At 48.9% G+C, this 27,447-nt stretch overlaps 2 protein-coding genes across 2 annotated transcripts in view; one reads left to right on the top strand and one right to left on the bottom strand.

Annotated features, from left to right (window-relative positions):
* The window catches only part of LOC144485240 (NACHT, LRR and PYD domains-containing protein 3-like), a 38,157-nt gene extending 34,520 nt beyond the window's left edge, over nucleotides 1-3,637 (bottom strand). The window contains exon 1 of the mRNA XM_078203456.1: nucleotides 2,961-3,637. Within this exon, the coding sequence (XP_078059582.1) occupies nucleotides 2,961-3,637 (677 nt within the window). The remainder of the gene's footprint in view (nucleotides 1-2,960) is intronic.
* Nucleotides 1-27,447, top strand: part of LOC144485243 (NACHT, LRR and PYD domains-containing protein 3-like) — a 259,102-nt gene that overhangs the window by 149,748 nt on the left and 81,907 nt on the right. The window lies entirely within an intron of this gene.

Genomic DNA, 27,447 nt, shown 5'->3' with positions numbered 1-27,447 from the left:
TAGCGACACAGAGGAAACTAAATTCATTGGTTGGTAAAAAGAAATGCCATTGGCGACTGGCTTTATATTGCTGTTAATTGGAGGAAGCAACAGAAAGGTTCAATGATGGTTCTGCTGTTGATGTGGTGTACATGGAGATTCAAAAATCATCTGATGCAGTGACACAACAGACTTGTGGCATAAGCTCATAAAATAACTGGGAAAGTAGCAATGTGGATACAAAATTGGATGAACAATGAATAATGGGTATTTTTCAGGCTGGAGGATGTCGGTAGTGGAGAACCCGAGAGGTCAGTATTGGGATCCTTGCTTTTCCCTGATATATATGAATGATCTAGGTATTTGCAGTATAGAGGATAATTTCAAAGTTTGTTGATCACAGAAACCTTTGAGGCATCGGATACTGTGAGGAGGGGAGCTTGGGACTGAAAAACGGACAATAGTGGAGTGTACAGATAGGTGGCAGATTAAGTTCAATGCAGAGACGGGCGAGGTGATACTTTCAGGAAACATGCACATGAGGAAGGAATATAAAATAATCGGTGGAATTGTTAACAGAGTGCAGGAGCAGAGGGACTGGACGTATATGTACATTGATCATTGCCGTTAGCAGAGCAAGTGTAGGGAGCAGTTAATAAAGAATACAGCATCTTGGGCTTTACTGCTGTGAAATAGTTTATGTTTGTAGGCATCAGATAATAATTCATGAGTTTAAGTTGAATTTGTGTTTCTGTGCTTGTGTGTTAAGAAAGAGCCAAAACTTTAATTTCACTTCGTGTTAAACAAAGCTGCCTGCCTGCGGGTTTTTTGTGTCCCTGCATTTTAATTTAAGGTTTACGACAATGTCAGAGTTATAGAGGTTAAAAAAATGATTGCTTATATTCAGAAGTCCACAATGAATGATAGAAACACTGAGTTTCAGTTGCAACCAGTTAACCCAAGAAGCGAGATGGAGTTCACAGAGGCTGCCAGGAGAGGCAGGGCAATGCAGGGACTCAGAAAGCAGGACCCACAAGATAAATCACCGTCAGAAACCAAGGAGGAAAAGAGGAGTGCCAGGAAGACAGAAGTCAAAGAGACAAAAAAACCCTGAATCTGAACAAGCGACTGCTCCCGAAGTTAAAGAGAGGAGCAGAGAGAGGTTCCCAGTTAAAGACAGAGCTGCGAGGTGCAGACATTGTAAAGTTTGCTCACGAGAATCCAGATATCTGATATATTCCTAAAGTTGGTGACACCTTCATACAGACTATGAGGCGCTGGTGTCAGTTGGCACGGCTGAGTATGGAGGAATAATGAAAGGAAACTTTGAAATATTGGACAGGGATCCTTGGTGAAGGCACCTGACAGAAAGCATTGAAAAGATTCCAAAAGCTGCTTTTTGTTTCTCGAGTGGAGCTTCTGGAGCGGAAGCATCAGTCCCAGTGAGACGGGTTTTCTCACATTGTTACAAACATTTGGGGGGATTTGAAGAAGAATCCACTGAAGTTACTTTGGGTGGCATCTGTCACTGAGTTTCAGAGAGTGGTATATCTGAACCACAGGTGGATTGTTGGTTTACATTAACTGTGTACTTACTGGGAACATTAAAGCATAAGATCTATTTTGTAACTCGTGTCATCCTTACAGATCTGCAGACATCTGTGAAGTTAGATGGGGTGGTGCATTGCAGTTATTTTTTTAACAAAGGTTTTATTCTTTTGTTAAAAGTTAATCGGCTACCTTGTTATTCTGTTCATCTACATTTCTAAATAATAAAACAATAAATAAAAGTTATGATTTACTGAGCCGGGTTTCTGCTCTTCGACCTGACTGTCCAGAAATCAGCTGGGATCATAACATTGTCAATAGGGGCATAGAGTACAAGAGCAAGGAGGCTGTGCTGAACCTGCAAAAGACATCAGTTAGATCTCAGTTCAGTGCGTCATACTTTAGGAAGGCTTAGAACACATTGGAGAGAGCGCTGAACATGTTTAAAAGATTGGCTACAAGGATGTGAAACTTCAGACACGAGAATCGATAGGAGAGGTTGTTCACCTTGGAAGGAAGAAAGCTGAGAGGACATTTGATAGAAATGTTCAAAATAGTGATGGTGCTGGAGAGAACAGGGAGCAAATCAAAATGTTGCTGCTCGGACAAGGATCAACAAGATTTAAAGTGATTTGCAAAAGATGCAAATACAGTGTGAATAAAGCTATTTTTTTTAAACACAGCGAGTGATTCAGGTTTTATGAGGCTGCAGTCAGAACCATGGAACAGAAACAGCGTGGGCTGCTGTAACCTAAGGGAGGTTTCTTTTCACAACTGCACACTGTGAGGTTTAATACAAGACTGAACCTCCACTGCGACCCTGACTGATGTTACCAGTTATCACATGACTTATAAAAGGACACTGTCCCGATAAAACACACACCAACTATAATACATAACAGAGGCAGCGTGCAGGAAAATAATCCTGACAATAATTAGCCACAAACTGTAAGCTGTACCGAACACAAGAGAAACAAATTTCCTTCCAGCATCATACATAATCAGATGGTTTCTGTTGGGAGAGTGAAATATCCTTTTTTAAAATTTTGTAACGAGGCCTTTACACCTCTAATTATTTAAAATTTATCCCAATAATGCTTTTATTCACTCAAGGAACGTGATCATCGCTAGTTTTGCCAACGTTTATTGCCGATGCCTATTTGCCCACGAGAATCTGCCTTCTTGAACCGCTGTAGTTTTATCAGAGAATTAAAAATTTATTACAGGTTCAGAAGGAGGCCAATCGGCCCATCATATCTGCATCTGCTCTCAAATGAGCTTTATGACTTTGTGCCATTCTCCCGCGCTTTCTCTGTGACCATTGGACATTGTTTCCCTCTTGACTTCCTCAACTGAACATGTCTCTGTTTTATTAGAACAAAGGAAATGGCTTCTCAGCAATGAAAATATCCGCTCTGAGACCAAACAGTTACCTCAAATCCTGACATTTGTGCAGAACGGGTCCCAGCCGCTGGAGCCCTTCACACTGAATGTAGCATTGCTGTAGATCGAGGTGTTTTATTGTATCACAGAGTCCAATGACATGAGACAGGACCGCACAGTCAATCGGGGTCAGTCGCAATCCGCGAAATGAAAGTTTTTCCATAGATCCCACTGTGTTCCGAGCCAGTGCTTTATTCTGAGACTCAAACAGGTAGTGGAATGTGTTCAGGAGCTTCCTCTTCCCAGTTTCAGTCTGTGAGTCTCCAATCTGCCCTTCAACCTTCTCCTTCACCCAGTCAATCACTCGGCAGGTTGTTTGATGAAGAAACGGACCCAGAAACTCCACCAGGGGTCGAGCTGACTGTGGGGAGGACAGACCAGCAACAAAACGGAGAAATATCTCAAATCGCCCATCTTTCTCGCTGTGGGCTTCACTGAGGAGTTTCCCGATCTCCCCGGGATCTGGAGTCAGGAATTGTGTGAGTGCAGCTACAAACTCTTGGATGGTGAGGTGTGGGAATGTGTAAACCACACTCTGGGCAGATTCATCTTTCTCCAAAAGTTCCACCAGGAATCCAGACAGGAACTGGGAAGGTTCCAGCTTGTACTTGGTCAAATCTCCATCTCTAAACACAATCTTCTTCTTGGAGATTCCTGTGAAGGCCATCCCACCAAGCTTCAGTAACACATCACGGGGTTTTTCAATCTCTCGGCCATGGTTTTTCAGAATGTTGTAAATATAGTAGGAATATAGTTGGGTGATGGTTTTGGGAACTTGCTGCCGTTTCCTGTCTCTTTGTGTAAAGAAGGGACCCAGTGACAGACCGAGGATCCAGCAGTAGGAAGGGTTGTAACACATGGTGTACAGGATCTCGTTCTCCTCCACGTGTTTGAAAACAGCTGCTGCCACCGTCTGATCTTCAAAAAACTTGTTGAAATATCCCTTCCGTTCATCACCAACAAATCCCAGGATTTCAGCCCAGACGCTGATGTCAGCCTTTTCCAATAAATGTAATGCAGTGGGGCGGCTGGTCACTAACACTGAACATCCAGGGAGCAGCTTGTGCTGTATTAAACTGTACACAATGTCAGACACTTCACACCAGCATTCGGGATCTGTGCACATGTACTGAGGTTTTGTATTTCTCCGATTGTCGGCAAAATCAATACTGTCCTTGAATTCATCCAAACCATCGAATATAAACAGCAATGCCTCTGGGTTCTTCCAGAGCTCTCCCAGAATATTCCCAAAGTAAGGATACTGATCCAATATCAGATTCCTCAGATTTATTCTACTGTTAATAGTGTTCAAATCCCGGAATTTAAAATTGAAAACAAATTGAAAGTGTGGATATATTTTCCCAGTGGCCCAGTCATAAACAATCTTTTGTACCATTGTTGTTTTTCCAATTCCCGGCACTCCGCTCACTGCTGCTGAATTCCCAGATTTGAATTTTCTCTGGGAAAAGCTGCTCTGGAACAATTGATCAGTTCGGATTTTTTCCAGTTCTTTCCGGAGATCTTTCTCTCTCCACTCTTCATGGTCTCGGCCTCTTGCCAGCAGTTCATGTTCGACAAGTGTCCGATCTCGAACAGTAGAAATAACCGTTAGCTCAGCGTATCGACCAACCAGCTGGAAAATCTTAACCTTCTCCTTTATGAGGATAGTGTTCACTCTCAGTGTTTCAGTTTGTACCCGGAGTGTCTCCTTGTGTTTCTGTTGAACATCTTCAATTAGAACAGAGGGAAAATGTTTATTGTTATTGGCGTTAATAAGTAACTTCTCAAGACCACTTTGCTGAAAACATAGATTTAATTCATTAAAATGTTAATGGAAATCTCATTTGAAAGTGAACAAAAGCTGAGAAAATTTTCATATCCTCACTTGATGTGGGAGCTGGTGGACCCCACTGTGGTTCCCAGTGAGCATGTCTGCACTAAGTGTTGGTTGCTTGAGGAACTCCGGCTCAGGGTTGATGAGCTGGATTCTGAGCTTCGGACACTGCGACACATCAGGGAGGGGGAGAGTTACCTGGATGCTATGTTTCAGGAGGCAGTAACACACCTTAGAAAAACTACCTTGAATTCAGACAGTGGTCAGGGACAAGAGGGTGTGGCTGCGAGTGAGGCAGGTAGAGGGATCCAGGGAGTAGTGTTACCGGAGCCTCAGTCCCTGAACCTGTCCAACAGGTTCGAGACTCTCGCTACCTGTGTGGACGGGAACAGGGAATGCAGGGAGGATGAGCAAGCTGACCACAGCACCGTGGTACAGGGAGCCATTCAAGTGGGGGGAAAAAAAAGCAATGTAGTGGTAATTGGGGATAGTATAGTTGGGGGCATTGACACTGTTCTGTGACCAGGATCGAGAATCCCGAAGGTTGTGTTGCCTGCCTGGTGCTCGGGTTCAGGATATCTCATCTGGGCTGCAGAGGAACTTGGAGTGGGAGGGTACAGACCCAGTTGTCGTGGTCCACGTAGGTACCAATGACATAGGAAGAACAGGAACTGAGGTTCTGCTCAGGGAATATGAAAAGCTAGGATGTAAATTGAAAAGCAGAACAAAAAAGGTAATGATCTCTGGATTACTACCTGAGCCACGAGCGAATTGGCACAGGGTCAATAAGATTAAGGAGGTAAATGCGTGGCTCAAAGATTGGTGTGGGAGGAATGGGTTTGAATTCATGGGACATTGGCACCAGTATTGGGGAAGAGGGGACCTGTTCCGATGGGATGGTCTTCATCTGAATCGTGCTGGGACCAGAGTCCTGGCGAATCGTATAACTAGGGCTGTAGATAGGGCTTTAAACTAAATAGTGGGGGGAGGGTTCAGTGGAATGGAGAATTAGAAAATCAAAGGGAAAGGAGAGGGTAGGAGTGCAGATTAATGATGAGGACTTTCAATTAGTTAAAGGAGACGAGAGCACAGGAGAGGTTAGTAAAGTTTTCAGACCACATAATAGAACAGAGAGTATAGAAGGTGGCAGGAATCTAACCTCAGGCAGAGTAAAAAAGGTGGCAAGCATGAGAAGGGAGGTGGTCAACACAGTGCAAGGAGTTGGTCTGGGGAAGAAAAACCAGTCTGTGATAGGAAGGGACAGAGCGTGCAAACAAAGGAATGCACTAACAAATCGGGTCCAGGTAGGAAAGACTAACATAAAGACACTTTACCTGAATGCACGTAGCATTCGAAACAAAGTGAATGAGTTGACAGCACAAATCAGTACATATGGGTATGATCGAGTGGCCATTACAGAAACGTGGTTGCAGGGTGACCAGGACTGGGAACTAAATATCCAGGGGTATCAGACAATTCGGAAGGATAGACAGGAAGGAAAAGGAGGTGGGGTAGCTCTGTTAATTAAAGATAGCATCAGGGCGGTAGTGAGAGACGATATAGGCTCAAAGGAGCAGAATGTGGAATCAATGTGGGTGGAGATAAGGAATAGTAAGGGGAGAAAGTCACTGGTGGGCGTGGTCTATAGGCTCCCAAATAATAACTTCGAGGTGGGGCGGTCCATAAACAAACAAATAACAGATGCATGTAGAAATGGAACAGCAATAATCATGGGGGATTTTAACCTTCACATTGATTGGTCAACTCAAGTCGGACGCGGTGCACTTGAGGAAGAGTTCTTAGAATGCTGTCGCGATAGTTTCCTCGAACAGTATGTTGCAGAACCTTGGAGGGAGCAAGCTATCCTGGATCTGGTCCTGTGTAATGAGACAGGTAAAATAAATGATCTCCTTGTGAGGGATCCTCTTGGAATGAGTGATCACAATATGGTTGAATTTCTAATACAGATGGAGGGTGAGAAAGTAGGGTCCCAAACCAGTGTCCTCTGCTTGAACAAGGGGGATTACAAGAGGATGAGGGCGCAGTTGGCTAATATAGACTGGGAACAGACTAATTGGTGGGACAGTGGAGGATTTTTAAGGAGATTTTTCTCAGTATTCAGGAAAAATATATTCCAGTGAAAAAGAAGGGATGTAAGAAAAGGGATAACCAGCCATGGATAACTAAGGAGATAGAGTATCAAATTAAAAACCAATGCATACAGAGTAGCCAAGATTAGTGGGGAATTAGAGGATTGGGAAGGCTTTAAAAAGCAACAAACTACTAAGAAAGCAAGAAAGAAAGGAAAGATAGAGTATGAAAGTAAACTAGCACAAAATATAAAAACTGATAGTAAGAGTTTTCACAAATATATAAAAAGGAAAAGAGTGGCTAAAGTAAATGTTGGTCCCTTAGAAGATGAGAAGGGGGATTTAATAATGGGAAACGAGGAAATGGCTGAGGCCTTAAACAAGTTTTTTGTGTCGGTCTTCACAGTGGAGGACACAAATAGCATACCAAAAATGGGACTGTAGGGGGTGAGGACCTTAAAACGATCAATATTACTAAAGAGGTAGTGCTGGGTAGGCTAATGGGACTAAAAGTAGACAAGTCCCCTGGTCCGGATGGAATGCATCCCAGGGTACTGAAAGAAACGGCAGAGGCAATAGCAAATGCATTAGTTGTAATCTGTCAAAATTCACTGGACTCTGGGGAGGTGCCGGCTGATTGGAAAACAGCTAATGTGACACCACTGTTTAAAAAAGGAGGTAGACAAAAGGCAGGTAACTACAGGCCGGTTAGCTTAACATCCGTAGTTGGGAAAATGCTGGAATCTATCATTAAGGAAGAAATAGCAGGACACCTGGAAAAGAATGGTTCAATCAAGCAGACGCAGCATGGATTCATGAAGGGAAAGTCATGTTTGACTAATTTCCTGAGTTTTTTGAGATGACGAGTGCAGTTGACAGGTGGATGCATTGCATTTGCATTTCCAGAAGGCTTTCGATAAGGTGCCTCACAAAAGGTTACTGCAAAAGATAAAGGTGCACGGAGTTGGGGGTAAAGTGTTAGCGTGGATTGAAGATTGGCTATCTAACAGAAAACAGAGAGTAGGTATAAATGGGTGCTTTCCTGGTTGGCAATCCGTGACTAGTGGCGTGCCGCAGGGATCGGTGCTGGGGCCTCAACTATTTACCATATACCTAGATGATCTGGAGGAGGGGACCGAGTGTAGGGTAACAAAGTTTGCGGATGACACAATGCGGATGGGAAAGCAAATTGCGTGGAAGACACAGAGTCTGCAGAGAGATTTGGATAGGTTAAGTGAGTGGGCAAGGATCTGGCAGATGGAGTATGACGATGTTAAGTGTGGGGTTATCCACTTCGGAAGGAATAATTGTAAAATGGACTATTATTTAAACGGTGAAAAATTACAACATGCTACTGTGCAGAGGGACCTGGGGGTCCTTGTGCATGAATCACAAAAACACAGTTTGCAGGTGCAGCAGGTGGTCAAGAAGGCGAATGGAATGTTGGCCTTTATCGCGAGAGGGATGGAGTATAAAAGCAGGGAGGTCATGCTGCAACTGTACAGGGTACTAGTGAGGCCGCACCTAGAGTACTGTATACAATTTTGGTCCCCTTATTTAAGAAAGGATGTATTGGCTTTGGAAGGGGTGCAGAGAAGGTTCACCAGGTTGATTCCAGAGATGAGGGGGTTGACTGATGAGGAGAGATTGAGCAGACTGGGCCTGTACTCTTTGGAGTTTAGAAGGTTGAGGGGAGATCTTATAGAGACATATAAAGATAATGAAAGGGCTAGACAGGGTCCAAACATCAAGATTGTTTCCACTTACAATGGAAACAAGAACTAGGGGGCATAGCCTCAAAATACGGGGGAGTCAATTTAGAACAGAGTTGAGGAGGAACTTCTTCTCCCAGAGGGTAGTGAATCTTTGGAATTCTCTGCCCAATGAAGCAGTAGAGGCTACTTCATTAAATGTGTTTAAGTCGCAGATAGGTAGATTTTTTGCCAATAAGGGAATTAAGGGTTATGGGGAGCGGGCGGGTAAGTGGAACTGAACCCACTATCAGATCAGCCATGATCTTATTGAATGGCGGAGCAGGCTTGAGGGGCCAGATGGCCAACACCTGTTTCTATTTCTTATGTTCTTATTCTAAATTTACTGAATGCAGGTTTCTACGCAGGTAACATTTTCTCTCTAATGGTGAATACTATCCAAGCTGCCCTGTACTGTCGACAGTACAAACCCCCACGTGATCCTGATTGTACAACAATGGAGATTCCAGTCGTTCAACGTTTGAATCCTTCAGTGATGTTTCTGCAGCAGAGTTCTGGATATTGTGAGGAGTTGGGGCACAGATTGCTCAGCGGCTGAATGCTATCATAGCAGATTTTTACTGTTTTTACCTGTGCTGCTGTGCACACTCGGAGGGAGAAAACTGTATACCACATGCGACCGTATGGAAATGCCCCTCCATCTCGGCACCCAGCCAGGTGGGCACAGCGCCTCAGCACCCAGCCAGGTGGGCACAGCGCCTCAGGACCCAGCCAGGTGGGCACAGCGCCTCAGGACCCAGCCAGGTGGGCACAGCGCCTCAGGACCCAGCCAGGTGGGCACAGCGCCTCAGGACCCAGCCAGGTGGGCACAGCGCCTCAGCACCCAGCCAGGTGGGCACAGCGCCTCAGGGCCTAGCCAGGTGGGCACAGCGCCTCAGGACCCAGCCAGGTGTGCACAGCGCCTCAGGACCCAGCCAGGTGTGCACAGCGCCTCAGGACCCAGCCAGGTGTGCACAGCGCCTCAGGGCCCAGCCAGGTGGGCACAGCGCCTCAGGGCCCAGCCAGGTGGGCACAGCGCCTCAGGACCCAGCCAGGTGGGCACAGCGCCTCAGGACCCAGCCAGGTGTGCACAGCGCCTCAGGACCCAGCCAGGTGGGCACAGCGCCTCAGGACCCAGCCAGGTGTGCACAGCGCCTCAGGACCCAGCCAGGTGTGCACAGCGCCTCAGGACCCAGCCAGGTGGGCACAGCGCCTCAGGACCCAGCCAGGTGTGCACAGCGCCTCAGGACCCAGCCAGGTGTGCACAGCGCCTCAGGACCCAGCCAGGTGTGCACAGCGCCTCAGGACCCAGCCAGGTGGGCAGAGTGCATCCGGACCCTGCAAGGTGAGCAGAGTGCTTCACAGCACTTCAGGACCCTGCCAGGTAGGTACAGCGCTTCAGGGTCCTGACAGGTGGGTACAGCGCTTCAGGATTCTGCCAGGTGCATGCAGCGTGTGCAGATCCTGCCAAGTGTGTACAACGTATCGGGATCCTGCCAGGTGTCTACAGCATTTCAGTGTCTCAGGATCCTGCCAGGTGAGTACAGGGTTTCTCAGTGAATCAGGCTCCTGCCGGGTGAGTACAGGGTTTCTCAGTGAATCAGGCTCCTGCCAGGTGAGTACAGGGTTTCTCAGTGAATCAGGATCCTGCCAGGTGAGTACAGTGTTTCTCAGTGAATCAGGATCCTGCCAGGTGTGTACAGAGTTTCTCAGTGAATCAGGATCCTGCCAGGTGTGTACAGAGTTTCTCAGTGAATCAGGATCCTGCCAGGTGAGTACAGTGTTTCTCAGTGAATCAGGATCCTGCCAGGTGAGTACAGGGTTTCTCAGTGAATCAGGATCCTGCCGGGTGAGTACAGGGTTTCTCAGTGAATCAGGATCCTGCCGGGTGAGTACAGGGTTTCTCAGTGAATCAGGATCCTGCCAGGTGAGTCCAGGGTTTCTCAGTGAATCAGGCTCCTGCCGGGTGAGTACAGGGTTTCTCAGTGAATCAGGATCCTGCCAGGTGAGTCCAGGGTTTCTCAGTGAATCAGGCTCCTGCCGGGTGAGTACAGGGTTTCTCAGTGAATCAGGATCCTGCCAGGTGAGTCCAGGGTTTCTCAGTGAATCAGGCTCCTGCCAGGTGAGTCCAGGGTTTCTCAGTGAATCAGGCTCCTGCCGGGTGAGTACAGGGTTTCTCAGTGAATCAGGATCCTGCCAGGTGAGTCCAGGGTTTCTCAGTGAATCAGGCTCCTGCCAGGTGAGTACAGGGTTTCTCAGTGAATCAGGATCCTGCCGGGTGAGTACAGGGTTTCTCAGTGAATCAGGATCCTGCCGGGTGAGTACAGGGTTTCTCAGTGAATCAGGATCCTGCCAGGTGTGTACAGGGTTTCTCAGTGAATCAGGATCCTGCCAGGTGAGTACAGGGTTTCTCAGTGAATCAGGATCCTGCCAGGTGAGTACAGGGTTTCTCAGTGAATCAGGATCCTGCCGGGTGAGTACAGGGTTTCTCAGTGAATCAGGATCCTCCCAGGTGTGTACAGAGTTTCTCAGTGAATCAGGATCCTGCCAGGTGAGTACAGGGTTTCTCAGTGAATCAGGATCCTGCCAGGTGTGTACAGTGTTTCTCAGTGAATCAGGATCCTGCCAGGTGAGTACAGTGTTTCTCAGTGAATCAGGATCCTGCCAGGTGAGTACAGGGTTTCTCAGTGAATCAGGATCCTGCCGGGTGAGTACAGGGTTTCTCAGTGAATCAGGATCCTGCCAGGTGAGTACAGGGTTTCTCAGTGAATCAGGATCCTGCCGGGTGAGTACAGGGTTTCTCAGTGAATCAGGATCCTGCCAGGTGAGTACAGGGTTTCTCAGTGAATCAGGATCCTGCCGGGTGAGTACAGGGTTTCTCAGTGAATCAGGATCCTGCCAGGTGTGTACAGAGTTTCTCAGTGAATCAGGATCCTGCCAGGTGAGTACAGGGTTTCTCAGTGAATCAGGATCCTGCCAGGTGTGTACAGTGTTTCTCAGTGAATCAGGATCCTGCCAGGTGAGTACAGTGTTTCTCAGTGAATCAGGATCCTGCCAGGTGAGTACAGGGTTTCTCAGTGAATCAGGATCCTGCCGGGTGAGTACAGGGTTTCTCAGTGAATCAGGATCCTGCCGGGTGAGTACAGGGTTTCTCAGTGAATCAGGATCCTGCCAGGTGAGTCCAGGGTTTCTCAGTGAATCAGGCTCCTGCCGGGTGAGTACAGGGTTTCTCAGTGAATCAGGATCCTGCCAGGTGAGTACAGGGTTTCTCAGTGAATCAGGATCCTGCCAGGTGTGTACAGAGTTTCTCAGTGAATCAGGATCCTGCCAGGTGTGTACAGAGTTTCTCAGTGAATCAGGATCCTGCCAGGTGAGTACAGTGTTTCTCAGTGAATCAGGATCCTGCCAGGTGAGTACAGGGTTTCTCAGTGAATCAGGATCCTGCCGGGTGAGTACAGGGTTTCTCAGTGAATCAGGATCCTGCCGGGTGAGTACAGGGTTTCTCAGTGAATCAGGATCCTGCCAGGTGAGTACAGGGTTTCTCAGTGAATCAGGATCCTGCCAGGTGAGTACAGGGTTTCTCAGTGAATCAGGATCCTGCCGGGTGAGTACAGGGTTTCTCAGTGAATCAGGATCCTGCCAGGTGTGTACAGGGTTTCTCAGTGAATCAGGATCCTGCCAGGTGAGTACAGGGTTTCTCAGTGAATCAGGATCCTGCCGGGTGAGTACAGGGTTTCTCAGTGAATCAGGATCCTGCCGGGTGAGTACAGGGTTTCTCAGTGAATCAGGATCCTGCCAGGTGAGTACAGGGTTTCTCAGTGAATCAGGATCCTGCCGGGTGAGTACAGGGTTTCTCAGTGAATCAGGATCCTGCAAGGTGTGTACAGGGTTTCTCAGTGAATCAGGATCCTGCCAGGTGAGTACAGGGTTTTTCAGTGAATCAGGATCCTGCCAGGTGAGGACAGTGTTTCTCAGTGAATCAGGATCCTGCCAGGTGAGTACGGTGTTTCTCAGTGAATCAGGATCCTGCCAGGTGTGTACAGGGTTTCTCAGTGAATCAGGATCCTGCCGGGTGTGTACAGGGTTTCTCAGTGAATCAGGATCCTGCCAGGTGAGTACAGGGTTTCTCAGTGAATCAGGATCCTGCCAGGTGAGTCCAGGGTTTCTCAGTGAATCAGGATCCTGCCGGGTGAGTACAGGGTTTTTCAGTGAATCAGGATCCTGCCGGTTGAGTACAGGGTTTCTCAGTGAATCAGGATCCTGCCAGGTGAGTACAGGGTTTCTCAGTGAATCAGGATCCTGCCGGTTGAGTACAGGGTTTCTCAGTGAATCAGGATCCTGCCAGGTGAGTACAGGGTTTCTCAGTGAATCAGGATCCTGCCAGGTGAGTACAGGGTTTCTCAGTGAATCAGGATCCTGCCAGGTGAGTACAGGGTTTCTCAGTGAATCAGGATCCTGCCAGGTGAGTACAGGGTTTCTCAGTGAATCAGGATCCTGCCGGGTGAGTACAGGGTTTTTCAGTGAATCAGGATCCTGCCGGTTGAGTACAGGGTTTCTCAGTGAATCAGGATCCTGCCTGATGTGTACAGGGTTTCTCAGTGAATCAGGATCCTGCCAGGTGAGTATGGTGTTTCTCAGTGAATCAGGATCCTGCCAGGTGAGTACAGGGTTTCTCAGTGAATCAGAATCCTGCCAGGTGAGTACAGGGTTTCTCAGTGAATCAGGATCCTGCCAGGTGAGTACAGGGTTTCTCAGTGAATCAGGATCCTGCCAGGTGAGTACAGGGTTTCTCAGTGAATCAGGATCCTGCCAGGTGAGTACAGGGTTTCTCAGTGAATCAGGATCCTGCCGGGTGAGTACAGGGTTTCTCAGTGAATCAGGATCCTGCCAGGTGAGTACGGTGTTTCTCAGTGAATCAGGATCCTGCCAGGTGAGTACAGGGTTTCTCATTGAATCAGGATCCTGCCGGGTGAGTACAGGGTTTCTCAGTGAATCAGGATCCTGCCTGGTGTGTACAGGGTTTCTCAGTGAATCAGGATCCTGCCAGGTGAGTACAGGGTTTCTCAGTGAATCAGGATCCTGCCAGGTGAGTACAGGGTTTCTCAGTGAATCAGGATCCTGCCAGGTGAGTACAGGGTTTCTCATTGAATCAGGATCCTGCCGGGTGAGTACAGGGTTTCTCAGTGAATCAGGATCCTGCCAGGTTAGTACAGGGTTTCTCAGTGAATCAGGATCCTGCCAGGTGAGTACAGGGTTTCTCAGTGAATCAGGATCCTGCCAGGTGAGTACAGGGTTTCTCAGTGAATCAGGATCCTGCCAGGTGTGTGCAGGGTTTCTCAGTGAAGCAGGATCCTGCCGGGTGAGTACAGGGTTTCTCAGTGAATCAGGATCCTGCCGGGTGAGTACAGGGTTTCTCAGTGAATCAGGATCCTGCCAGGTGAGTACAGGGTTTCTCAGTGAATCAGAATCCTGCCAGGTGAGTACAGGGTTTCACAGTGAATCAGGATCCTGCCGGGTGAGTACAGGGTTTTTCAGTGAATCAGGATCCTGCCAGGTGAGGACAGTGTTTCTCAGTGAATCAGGATCCTGCCAGGTGAGTACGGTGTTTCTCAGTGAATCAGGATCCTGCCAGGTGTGTACAGTGTTTCTCAGTGAATCAGGATCCTGCCGGGTGTGTACAGGGTTTCTCAGTGAATCAGGATCCTGCCAGGTGAGTACAGGGTTTCTCAGTGAATCAGGATCCTGCCAGGTGAGTCCAGGGTTTCTCAGTGAATCAGGATCCTGCCGGGTGAGTACAGGGTTTCTCAGTGAATCAGGATCCTGCCGGTTGAGTACAGGGTTTCTCAGTGAATCAGGATCCTGCCTGGTGTGTACAGGGTTTCTCAGTGAATCAGGATCCTGCCAGGTGAGTATGGTGTTTCTCAGTGAATCAGGATCCTGCCAGGTGAGTACAGGGTTTCTCAGTGAATCAGGATCCTGCCAGGTGAGTACAGGGTTTCTCAGTGAATCAGGATCCTGCCAGGTGAGTACAGGGTTTCTCAGTGAATCAGGATCCTGCCAGGTGAGTACAGGGTTTCTCAGTGAATCAGGATCCTGCCAGGTGAGTACAGGGTTTCTCAGTGAATCAGGATCCTGCCGGGTGAGTACAGGGTTTCTCAGTGAATCAGGATCCTGCCAGGTGAGTACGGTGTTTCTCAGTGAATCAGGATCCTGCCAGGTGAGTACAGGGTTTCTCATTGAATCAGGATCCTGCCGGGTGAGTACAGGGTTTCTCAGTGAATCAGGATCCTGCCAGGTGAGTACAGGGTTTCTCAGTGAATCAGGATCCTGCCGGGTGAGTGCAGGGTTTTTCAGTGAATCAGGATCCTGCCGGTTGAGTACAGGGTTTCTCAGAGAATCAGGCTCCTGCCAGGTGAGTACAGGGTTTCTCAGTGAATCAGGATCCTGCCAGGTGAGTACAGTGTTTCTCAGTGAATCAGGATCCTGCCAGGTGTGTACAGAGTTTCTCAGTGAATCAGGATCCTGCCAGGTGTGTACAGAGTTTCTCAGTGAATCAGGATCCTGCCAGGTGAGTACAGTGTTTCTCAGTGAATCAGGATCCTGCCAGGTGAGTACAGGGTTTCTCAGTGAATCAGGATCCTGCCGGGTGAGTACAGGGTTTCTCAGTGAATCAGGATCCTGCCGGGTGAGTACAGGGTTTCTCAGTGAATCAGGATCCTGCCAGGTGAGTCCAGGGTTTCTCAGTGAATCAGGCTCCTGCCGGGTGAGTACAGGGTTTCTCAGTGAATCAGGATCCTGCCAGGTGAGTCCAGGGTTTCTCAGTGAATCAGGCTCCTGCCGGGTGAGTACAGGGTTTCTCAGTGAATCAGGATCCTGCCAGGTGAGTCCAGGGTTTCTCAGTGAATCAGGATCCTGCCAGGTGAGTCCAGGGTTTCTCAGTGAATCAGGCTCCTGCCGGGTGAGTACAGGGTTTCTCAGTGAATCAGGATCCTGCCAGGTGAGTCCAGGGTTTCTCAGTGAATCAGGCTCCTGCCAGGTGAGTACAGGGTTTCTCAGTGAATCAGGATCCTGCCGGGTGAGTACAGGGTTTCTCAGTGAATCAGGATCCTGCCGGGTGAGTACAGGGTTTCTCAGTGAATCAGGATCCTGCCAGGTGTGTACAGGGTTTCTCAGTGAATCAGGATCCTGCCAGGTGAGTACAGGGTTTCTCAGTGAATCAGGATCCTGCCAGGTGAGTACAGGGTTTCTCAGTGAATCAGGATCCTGCCGGGTGAGTACAGGGTTTCTCAGTGAATCAGGATCCTGCCAGGTGTGTACAGAGTTTCTCAGTGAATCAGGATCCTGCCAGGTGAGTACAGGGTTTCTCAGTGAATCAGGATACTGCCAGGTGTGTACAGTGTTTCTCAGTGAATCAGGATCCTGCCAGGTGAGTACGGTGTTTCTCAGTGAATCAGGATCCTGCCAGGTGTGTACAGTGTTTCTCAGTGAATCAGGATCCTGCCGGGTGTGTACAGGGTTTCTCAGTGAATCAGGATCCTGCCAGGTGAGTACAGGGTTTCTCAGTGAATCAGGATCCTGCCAGGTGAGTCCAGGGTTTCTCAGTGAATCAGGATCCTGCCGGGTGAGTACAGGGTTTCTCAGTGAATCAGGATCCTGCCGGTTGAGTACAGGGTTTCTCAGTGAATCAGGATCCTGCCTGGTGTGTACAGGGTTTCTCAGTGAATCAGGATCCTGCCAGGTGAGTATGGTGTTTCTCAGTGAATCAGGATCCTGCCAGGTGAGTACAGGGTTTCTCAGTGAATCAGGATCCTGCCAGGTGAGTACAGGGTTTCTCAGTGAATCAGGATCCTGCCAGGTGAGTACAGGGTTTCTCAGTGAATCAGGATCCTGCCAGGTGAGTACAGGGTTTCTCAGTGAATCAGGATCCTGCCAGGTGAGTACAGGGTTTCTCAGTGAATCAGGATCCTGCCGGGTGAGTACAGGGTTTCTCAGTGAATCAGGATCCTGCCAGGTGAGTACGGTGTTTCTCAGTGAATCAGGATCCTGCCAGGTGAGTACAGGGTTTCTCATTGAATCAGGATCCTGCCGGGTGAGTACAGGGTTTCTCAGTGAATCAGGATCCTGCCAGGTGAGTACAGGGTTTCTCAGTGAATCAGGATCCTGCCGGGTGAGTGCAGGGTTTTTCAGTGAATCAGGATCCTGCCGGTTGAGTACAGGGTTTCTCAGAGAATCAGGCTCCTGCCAGGTGAGTACAGGGTTTCTCAGTGAATCAGGATCCTGCCAGGTGAGTACAGTGTTTCTCAGTGAATCAGGATCCTGCCAGGTGTGTACAGAGTTTCTCAGTGAATCAGGATCCTGCCAGGTGTGTACAGAGTTTCTCAGTGAATCAGGATCCTGCCAGGTGAGTACAGTGTTTCTCAGTGAATCAGGATCCTGCCAGGTGAGTACAGGGTTTCTCAGTGAATCAGGATCCTGCCGGGTGAGTACAGGGTTTCTCAGTGAATCAGGATCCTGCCGGGTGAGTACAGGGTTTCTCAGTGAATCAGGATCCTGCCAGGTGAGTCCAGGGTTTCTCAGTGAATCAGGCTCCTGCCGGGTGAGTACAGGGTTTCTCAGTGAATCAGGATCCTGCCAGGTGAGTCCAGGGTTTCTCAGTGAATCAGGCTCCTGCCGGGTGAGTACAGGGTTTCTCAGTGAATCAGGATCCTGCCAGGTGAGTCCAGGGTTTCTCAGTGAATCAGGCTCCTGCCAGGTGAGTCCAGGGTTTCTCAGTGAATCAGGCTCCTGCCGGGTGAGTACAGGGTTTCTCAGTGAATCAGGATCCTGCCAGGTGAGTCCAGGGTTTCTCAGTGAATCAGGCTCCTGCCAGGTGAGTACAGGGTTTCTCAGTGAATCAGGATCCTGCCGGGTGAGTACAGGGTTTCTCAGTGAATCAGGATCCTGCCGGGTGAGTACAGGGTTTCTCAGTGAATCAGGATCCTGCCAGGTGTGTACAGGGTTTCTCAGTGAATCAGGATCCTGCCAGGTGAGTACAGGGTTTCTCAGTGAATCAGGATCCTGCCAGGTGAGTACAGGGTTTCTCAGTGAATCAGGATCCTGCCGGGTGAGTACAGGGTTTCTCAGTGAATCAGGATCCTGCCAGGTGTGTACAGAGTTTCTCAGTGAATCAGGATCCTGCCAGGTGAGTACAGGGTTTCTCAGTGAATCAGGATCCTGCCAGGTGTGTACAGTGTTTCTCAGTGAATCAGGATCCTGCCAGGTGAGTACAGTGTTTCTCAGTGAATCAGGATCCTGCCAGGTGAGTACAGGGTTTCTCAGTGAATCAGGATCCTGCCGGGTGAGTACAGGGTTTCTCAGTGAATCAGGATCCTGCCAGGTGAGTACAGGGTTTCTCAGTGAATCAGGATCCTGCCGGGTGAGTACAGGGTTTCTCAGTGAATCAGGATCCTGCCAGGTGTGTACAGTGTTTCTCAGTGAATCAGGATCCTGCCAGGTGAGTACAGTGTTTCTCAGTGAATCAGGATCCTGCCAGGTGAGTACAGGGTTTCTCAGTGAATCAGGATCCTGCCGGGTGAGTACAGGGTTTCTCAGTGAATCAGGATCCTGCCGGGTGAGTACAGGGTTTCTCAGTGAATCAGGATCCTGCCAGGTGAGTCCAGGGTTTCTCAGTGAATCAGGCTCCTGCCGGGTGAGTACAGGGTTTCTCAGTGAATCAGGATCCTGCCAGGTGAGTACAGGGTTTCTCAGTGAATCAGGATCCTGCCAGGTGTGTACAGAGTTTCTCAGTGAATCAGGATCCTGCCAGGTGTGTACAGAGTTTCTCAGTGAATCAGGATCCTGCCAGGTGAGTACAGTGTTTCTCAGTGAATCAGGATCCTGCCAGGTGAGTACAGGGTTTCTCAGTGAATCAGGATCCTGCCGGGTGAGTACAGGGTTTCTCAGTGAATCAGGATCCTGCCGGGTGAGTACAGGGTTTCTCAGTGAATCAGGATCCTGCCAGGTGAGTACAGGGTTTCTCAGTGAATCAGGATCCTGCCAGGTGAGTACAGGGTTTCTCAGTGAATCAGGATCCTGCCGGGTGAGTACAGGGTTTCTCAGTGAATCAGGATCCTGCCAGGTGTGTACAGGGTTTCTCAGTGAATCAGGATCCTGCCAGGTGAGTACAGGGTTTCTCAGTGAATCAGGATCCTGCCGGGTGAGTACAGGGTTTCTCAGTGAATCAGGATCCTGCCGGGTGAGTACAGGGTTTCTCAGTGAATCAGGATCCTGCCAGGTGAGTACAGGGTTTCTCAGTGAATCAGGATCCTGCCGGGTGAGTACAGGGTTTCTCAGTGAATCAGGATCCTGCAAGGTGTGTACAGGGTTTCTCAGTGAATCAGGATCCTGCCAGGTGAGTACAGGGTTTTTCAGTGAATCAGGATCCTGCCAGGTGAGGACAGTGTTTCTCAGTGAATCAGGATCCTGCCAGGTGAGTACGGTGTTTCTCAGTGAATCAGGATCCTGCCAGGTGTGTACAGGGTTTCTCAGTGAATCAGGATCCTGCCGGGTGTGTACAGGGTTTCTCAGTGAATCAGGATCCTGCCAGGTGAGTACAGGGTTTCTCAGTGAATCAGGATCCTGCCAGGTGAGTCCAGGGTTTCTCAGTGAATCAGGATCCTGCCGGGTGAGTACAGGGTTTTTCAGTGAATCAGGATCCTGCCGGTTGAGTACAGGGTTTCTCAGTGAATCAGGATCCTGCCAGGTGAGTACAGGGTTTCTCAGTGAATCAGGATCCTGCCGGTTGAGTACAGGGTTTCTCAGTGAATCAGGATCCTGCCAGGTGAGTACAGGGTTTCTCAGTGAATCAGGATCCTGCCAGGTGAGTACAGGGTTTCTCAGTGAATCAGGATCCTGCCAGGTGAGTACAGGGTTTCTCAGTGAATCAGGATCCTGCCAGGTGAGTACAGGGTTTCTCAGTGAATCAGGATCCTGCCGGGTGAGTACAGGGTTTTTCAGTGAATCAGGATCCTGCCGGTTGAGTACAGGGTTTCTCAGTGAATCAGGATCCTGCCTGATGTGTACAGGGTTTCTCAGTGAATCAGGATCCTGCCAGGTGAGTATGGTGTTTCTCAGTGAATCAGGATCCTGCCAGGTGAGTACAGGGTTTCTCAGTGAATCAGAATCCTGCCAGGTGAGTACAGGGTTTCTCAGTGAATCAGGATCCTGCCAGGTGAGTACAGGGTTTCTCAGTGAATCAGGATCCTGCCAGGTGAGTACAGGGTTTCTCAGTGAATCAGGATCCTGCCAGGTGAGTACAGGGTTTCTCAGTGAATCAGGATCCTGCCGGGTGAGTACAGGGTTTCTCAGTGAATCAGGATCCTGCCAGGTGAGTACGGTGTTTCTCAGTGAATCAGGATCCTGCCAGGTGAGTACAGGGTTTCTCATTGAATCAGGATCCTGCCGGGTGAGTACAGGGTTTCTCAGTGAATCAGGATCCTGCCTGGTGTGTACAGGGTTTCTCAGTGAATCAGGATCCTGCCAGGTGAGTACAGGGTTTCTCAGTGAATCAGGATCCTGCCAGGTGAGTACAGGGTTTCTCAGTGAATCAGGATCCTGCCAGGTGAGTACAGGGTTTCTCATTGAATCAGGATCCTGCCGGGTGAGTACAGGGTTTCTCAGTGAATCAGGATCCTGCCAGGTGAGTACAGGGTTTCTCAGTGAATCAGGATCCTGCCAGGTGAGTACAGGGTTTCTCAGTGAATCAGGATCCTGCCAGGTGAGTACAGGGTTTCTCAGTGAATCAGGATCCTGCCAGGTGTGTGCAGGGTTTCTCAGTGAAGCAGGATCCTGCCGGGTGAGTACAGGGTTTCTCAGTGAATCAGGATCCTGCCGGGTGAGTACAGGGTTTCTCAGTGAATCAGGATCCTGCCAGGTGAGTACAGGGTTTCTCAGTGAATCAGAATCCTGCCAGGTGAGTACAGGGTTTCACAGTGAATCAGGATCCTGCCGGGTGAGTACAGGGTTTTTCAGTGAATCAGGATCCTGCCAGGTGAGGACAGTGTTTCTCAGTGAATCAGGATCCTGCCAGGTGAGTACGGTGTTTCTCAGTGAATCAGGATCCTGCCAGGTGTGTACAGTGTTTCTCAGTGAATCAGGATCCTGCCGGGTGTGTACAGGGTTTCTCAGTGAATCAGGATCCTGCCAGGTGAGTACAGGGTTTCTCAGTGAATCAGGATCCTGCCAGGTGAGTCCAGGGTTTCTCAGTGAATCAGGATCCTGCCGGGTGAGTACAGGGTTTCTCAGTGAATCAGGATCCTGCCGGTTGAGTACAGGGTTTCTCAGTGAATCAGGATCCTGCCTGGTGTGTACAGGGTTTCTCAGTGAATCAGGATCCTGCCAGGTGAGTATGGTGTTTCTCAGTGAATCAGGATCCTGCCAGGTGAGTACAGGGTTTCTCAGTGAATCAGGATCCTGCCAGGTGAGTACAGGGTTTCTCAGTGAATCAGGATCCTGCCAGGTGAGTACAGGGTTTCTCAGTGAATCAGGATCCTGCCAGGTGAGTACAGGGTTTCTCAGTGAATCAGGATCCTGCCAGGTGAGTACAGGGTTTCTCAGTGAATCAGGATCCTGCCGGGTGAGTACAGGGTTTCTCAGTGAATCAGGATCCTGCCAGGTGAGTACGGTGTTTCTCAGTGAATCAGGATCCTGCCAGGTGAGTACAGGGTTTCTCATTGAATCAGGATCCTGCCGGGTGAGTACAGGGTTTCTCAGTGAATCAGGATCCTGCCAGGTGAGTACAGGGTTTCTCAGTGAATCAGGATCCTGCCGGGTGAGTGCAGGGTTTTTCAGTGAATCAGTATCCTGCCGGTTGAGTACAGGGTTTCTCAGAGAATCAGGATCCTGCCAGGTGAGTACAGGGTTTCTCAGTGAATCAGGATCCTGCCGGGTGAGTACAGGGTTTCTCAGTGAATCAGGATCCTGCCAGGTGAGTACAGGGTTTCTCAGTGAATCAGGATCCTGCCAGGTGAGTACAGGGTTTCTCAGTGAATCAGGATCCTGCCGGGTGAGTACAGGGTTTTTCAGTGAATCAGGATCCTGCCTGGTGTGTACAGGGTTTCTCAGTGAATCAGGATCCTGCCAGGTGAGTATGGTGTTTCTCAGTGAATCAGGATCCTGCCAGGTGAGTACAGGGTTTCTCAGTGAATCAGGATCCTGCCAGGTGTGTACAGGGTTTCTCAGTGAATCAGGATCCTGCCAGGTGAGTACAGGGTTTCTCAGTGAGTCAGGATCCTGCCAGGTGTGTACAGGGTTTCTCAGTGAATCAGGATCCTGCCAGGTGAGTACAGGGTTTCTCAGTGAATCAGGATCCTGCCTGGTGTGTACAGGGTTTCTCAGTGAATCAGGATTCTGCCAGGTGAGGACAGTGTTTCTCAGTGAATCAGGATCCTGCCAGGTGAGTACAGGGTTTCTCAGTGAATCAGGATCCTGCCAGGTGAGTACGGTGTTTCTCAGTGAATCAGGATCCTGCCAGGTGAGTACAGGGTTTCTCAGTGAATAAGGATCCTGCCAGGTGAGTACAGGGTCTCTCAGTGAATCAGGAACCTGCCAGGTGAGTCCAGGGTTTCTCAGTGAATCAGGATCCTGCCGGGTGAGTACCGTGTTTCTCAGTGAATCAGAATCCTGCCAGGTGAGTACAGGGTTTTTCAGTGAATCAGGATCCTGCCGGTTGAGTACAGGGTTTCTCAGTGAATCAGGATCCTGCCAGGTGAGCACAGGGTTTCTCAGTGAATCAGGATCCTGCCAGGTGAGTATTGTGTTTCTCAGTGAATCAGGATCCTGCCAGGTGAGTACAGGGTTTCTCAGTGAATCAGGATCCTGCCAGGTGAGTACAGGGTCTCTCAGTGAATCAGGATCCTGACAGGTGCGTCCAGGGTTTCTCAGTGAATCAGGATCCTGCCGGGTGAGTACAGGGTTTCTCAGTGAATCAGGATCCTGACAGGTGCGTCCAGGGTTTCTCAGTGAATCAGGATCCTGCCGGGTGAGTACCGTGTTTCTCAGTGAATCAGGATCCTGCCAGGTGAGTACAGGGTTTCTCAGTGAATCAGGATCCTGCCAGGTGAGTACAGGGTCTCTCAGTGAATCAGGATCCTGACAGGTGCGTCCAGGGTTTCTCAGTGAATCAGGATCCTGCCGGGTGAGTACCGTGTTTCTCAGTGAATCAGGATGCTGCCGGGTGAGTACAGGGTTTCTCAGTGAATCAGAGTCCTGCCTGGTGTGTACAGGGTTTCTCAGTGAATCAGGATCCTGCCAGGTGAGTACAGGGTTTCTCAGTGAATCAGGATCCTGCCAGGTGAGTACGGTGTTTCTCAGTGAATCAGGATCCTGCCGGGTGAGTACAGGGTTTCTCAGTGAATCAGGATCCTGCTAGGTGAGTACAGGGTTTCTCAGTGAATCAGGATCCTGCCAGGTGAGTACAGGGTTTCTCAGTGAATCAGGATTCTGCCGGGTGTGTACAGGGTTTCTCAGTGAATCAGGATCCTGCCAGGTGAGTACAGGGTTTCTCAGTGAATCAGGATCCTGCCAGGTGAGTACAGGGTTTCTCAGTGAATCAGGATCCTGCCAGGTGTGTAAAGGGTTTCTCAGTGAATCAGGATCCTGCCAGGTGAGGACAGGGTTTCTCAGTGAATCAGGATCCTGCCAGGTGAGTACAGGGTTTCTCAGTGAATCAGGATCCTGCCAGGTGAGTACAGGGCTTCTCAGTGAATCAGGATCCTGCCAGGTGTGTACAGGGTTTCTCAGTGAATCAGGATCCTGCCAGGTGAGTACAGGGTTTCTCAGTGAATCAGGATCCTGCCAGGTGAGTACAGGGTTTCTCAGTGAATCAGGATCCTGCCAGGTGTGTACAGGGTTTCTCAGTGAATCAGGATCCTGCCAGGTGTGTAAAGGGTTTCTCAGTGAATCAGGATCCTGCCAGGTGAGGACAGGGTTTCTCAGTGAATCAGGATCCTGCCAGGTGAGTACAGGGTTTCTCAGTGAATCAGGATCCTGCCAGGTGAGTACAGGGTTTCTCAGTGAATCAGGATCCTGCCAGGTGAGTACGGTGTTTCTCAGTGAATCAGGATCCTGCCGGGTGAGTACAGGGTTTCTCAGTGAATCAGGATCCTGCCAGGTGAGTACAGGGTGTCTCAGTGAATCAGGATCCTGCCAGGTGAGTACAGGGTTTCTCAGTGAATCAGGATCCTGCCGGGTGAGTACAGGGTTTCTCAGTGAATCAGGATCCTGCCAGGTGAGTACAGGGTTTCTCAGTGAATCAGGATCCTGCCAGGTGTGTACAGGGTTTCTCAGTGAATCAGGATCCTGCCAGGTGAGTACAGGGTTTCTCAGTGAATCAGTATCCTGCCAGGTGTGTACAGGGTTTCTCAGTGAATCAGGATCCTGCCGGGTGAGTACCTTGTTTCTCAGTGAATCAGGATCCTGCCAGGTGTGTACAGGGTTTCTCAGTGAATCAGGATCCTGCCAGGTGAGTACAGGGTTTCTCAGTGAATCAGGATCCTGCCAGGTGAGTACAGGGTTTCTCAGTGAATCAGGATCCTGACAGGTGAGAAGCAGGATCCTGACAGGGGTAAGGGGAATTACAAAATTAATGGTAGAGGAGAGGGTGCAAGTGAATGAAGGCGGTAATTTAGATAAGGGAGTAGAGGGAGACGGTGTTCGCGACTCATCAAAGCGGGTTCAGATAAACGCTGGAATAAGGACACTTTGCCTGAATGCACGAAGCATTCGGAATAAGGTGAATGAGTTGATGGTGCAAATCAGCACAAGTGGGTACGATCTCGTGGCCATTACAGAAACGTGGCTGAAAGGTGACCAGGACTGGGAGATGAATATCCAGGGGTATCAGGCGTTTAGGAAGAATAGACAGGAAGGAAAAGGTGGTGGGGTCGCGCTATTAATAAGAGATAATATCAGGGTAGTACTGAGGGATGACATAGGCTCTGAGGAACAAAACGTGGAATCGTTATGGGTAGAGATGAGGAATAGTAGAGGGAGAAAGACACTAGTAGGTGTGGTATATAGGCCCCCGAATAATAATGTTGAGGTAGGGAGGGCTATAAACAAGCAGATAAGGGATGCGTGTAAAAACGGAACGGCAATAATCATGGGGGACTTCAACATGCACATTGACTGGCAGACTCAAGTCGGTAAGGGTGGAATGGAGGAAGAGTTCTTAGAATGCTGTCGGGATAGTTTCCTTGAACAGCATGTTACGGAACCGACGAGGGAACGAGCTATTTTGGATCTGGTATTGTGTAACGAGGTAGGTAGAATTAAGGGTCTTATTGTGAAGGACCCTCTTGGGTCTAGTGACCACAATATGGTCGAATTTCTGATTCAGATGGAAGAGGAGAAAGTTTGGTCTCAAACCAGTGTCCTCTGTTTGAACAGAGGGAAATATGATAGGATGAGGGATGAATTGGCTAAGGTAGACTGGGAGAGCAGGCTGGCAGGTAGGATAGCTGAGGAACAGTGGAGGATTTTTAAGGAGATCCTTTTCAGTTCTCAGCAAAAATATATTCCAGCAAAAAACAAGGATTGTAAGAAAAGGGAGAACCAGCCGTGGATAACGAAGGAAATAAAGGAGAGTATTAAAATAAAAACAGCTGCGTACAGAGTGGCCAAAAATAGTGGAGAAACAAGTGATTGGGAAAAATTTAAGAAACAACAAAGAGAGATGAAGAAAGCGATAAAGAAAGGAAGGATAGACTATGAAGCTAGGCTAGCAATTAATATAAAAAATGATAGTAAAAGTTTTTATAAATATATAAAAAGGAATAGAGTGGCTAGAGTGAATGTTGGACCCTTGGAGGACGAGAGGGGGGAGTTAATAGTGGGAAATGAGGATATGGCTGAGTCTTTAAATAAGTTTTTTGTGTCGGTCTTCACGGTGGAGGACACAAATAGTTTGCCAAATATTAACGATAGAGGGTTGGCAGCAGGAGAAATACTTAATACGATTAATGTTACCAGAGAGGCAGTGCTGGGTAGACTAATGGGACTGAAGGTGGACAAGTCCCCGGGTCCGGATGGAATGCATCCCAGGGTATTGAAAGAAATGTCAGAGGTAATAGTGGATGCGTTAGTGACTATTTATCAAAACTCCTTGCATTCTGGGGTAGTGCCGGTTGATTGGAAAACGGCTAATGTTACGCCGCTGTTTAAAAAAGGAAGGAGACAAAAGGCGGGTAACTATAGGCCGGTCAGCTTAACGTCTGTAGTAGGGAAAATGCTGGAATCCATTATTAAAGAGGAGATAGCAGGGCATCTGGATAGAAATGGTTCGATCAATCAGACGCAGCATGGATTCATGAGGGGAAAGTCGTGCTTGACGAACATGTTGGATTTTTATGAAGATGTGACTAGGGCGGTTGATGGAGGAGAACCGGTGGATGCGGTGTTTTTGGGTTTCCAAAAGGCGTTTGATAAGGTGCCCCATAAAAGGCTGCTGAAGAAGATTAGGGCACACGGAGTTGGGGGTAGTGTGTTAAAGTGGATTGGGGACTGGCTATCCGACAGGAAGCAAAGAGTCGGAATAAATGGGTGTTTTTCCGGTTGGAGGAAGGTAACTAGTGGCGTGCCGCAGGGATCGGTACTCGGGCCGCAACTGTTTACCATTTATATAGATGATCTGGAGGAGGGGACGGAGTGTAGGGTAACGAAGTTTGCAGACGACACAAAGATAAGTGGAAAAGTGAATCGTGTGGAGGACGGAGAAGATCTGCAGAGAGATTTGGACAGGCTGAGTGAGTGGGCGAGGATATGGCAAATGGAGTATAACGTTGAGAAATGCGAGTTTATACACTTTGGAGGAAATAATAACAAATGGGATTATCTCAATGGAAACAAATTAAAACATGCTACCGTGCAAAGGGACCTGGGGGTCCTTGTGCATGAGACGCAAAAGCCCAGTCTGCAGGTACAACAGGTGATCAAGAAGGCAAATGGGATGTTGGCCTATATTGCGAGGGGGATAGAATATAAAAGCAGGGATGTCTTGATGCACCTGTACAGGGCATTGGTGAGGCCGCAGCTGGAATACTGTGTGCAGTATTGGTCCCCTTATATGAGGAAGGATATATTGGCATTGGAGGGAGTGCAGAGAAGGTTCACCAGGTTGATACCGGAGATGAGGGGTTTGGATTATGAGGAGAGGCTGAGGAGATTGGGTTTGGACTCGTTGGAGTTTAGAAGGATGAGGGGGGATCTTATGGAGACTTATAAGATAATGCGGGGGCTGGATAGGGTGGAGGCGGAGAGATTCTTTCCACTTAGTAAGGAAGATAAAACTAGAGGACACAGCCTCAAAATAAAGGGGGGTCGGTTTAAGACAGAGTTGAGGAGGAACTTCTTCTCCCAGAGGGTGGTGAATCTCTGGAATTCTCTGCCCACTGAGGTGGTGGAGGCTACCTCGCTCAATATGTTTAAAGCGCGGATGGATGGATTCCTGATCGGTAAGGGAATTAAGGGTTATGGGGATCAGGCGGGTAAGTGGTACTGATCCACGTCAGATCAGCCATGATCTTATTGAATGGCGGGGCAGGCTCAAGGGGCTAGATGGCCTACTCCTGCTCCTATTTCTTATGTTCTTATGTTTCTTTAGAATGATTTCCATAGATCCATAGAATCCCACCAGTGCAGACGGAGCCCATTCGGCCGTTCAAGTCTGCACCAACTCTTCAATTCAGCATCTTACCAATGCCTCCGTATCCCTCCCTCCCTATCCCCGTAACCCCACACATTTACTATGGCCAATCCACCTAACCTG

Source organism: Mustelus asterias, unplaced genomic scaffold, assembly GCF_964213995.1.
Source record: "Mustelus asterias unplaced genomic scaffold, sMusAst1.hap1.1 HAP1_SCAFFOLD_176, whole genome shotgun sequence".
Taxonomy (NCBI): domain Eukaryota; kingdom Metazoa; phylum Chordata; class Chondrichthyes; order Carcharhiniformes; family Triakidae; genus Mustelus; species Mustelus asterias.
This window is presented reverse-complemented; position numbering and strand designations above follow the sequence as displayed.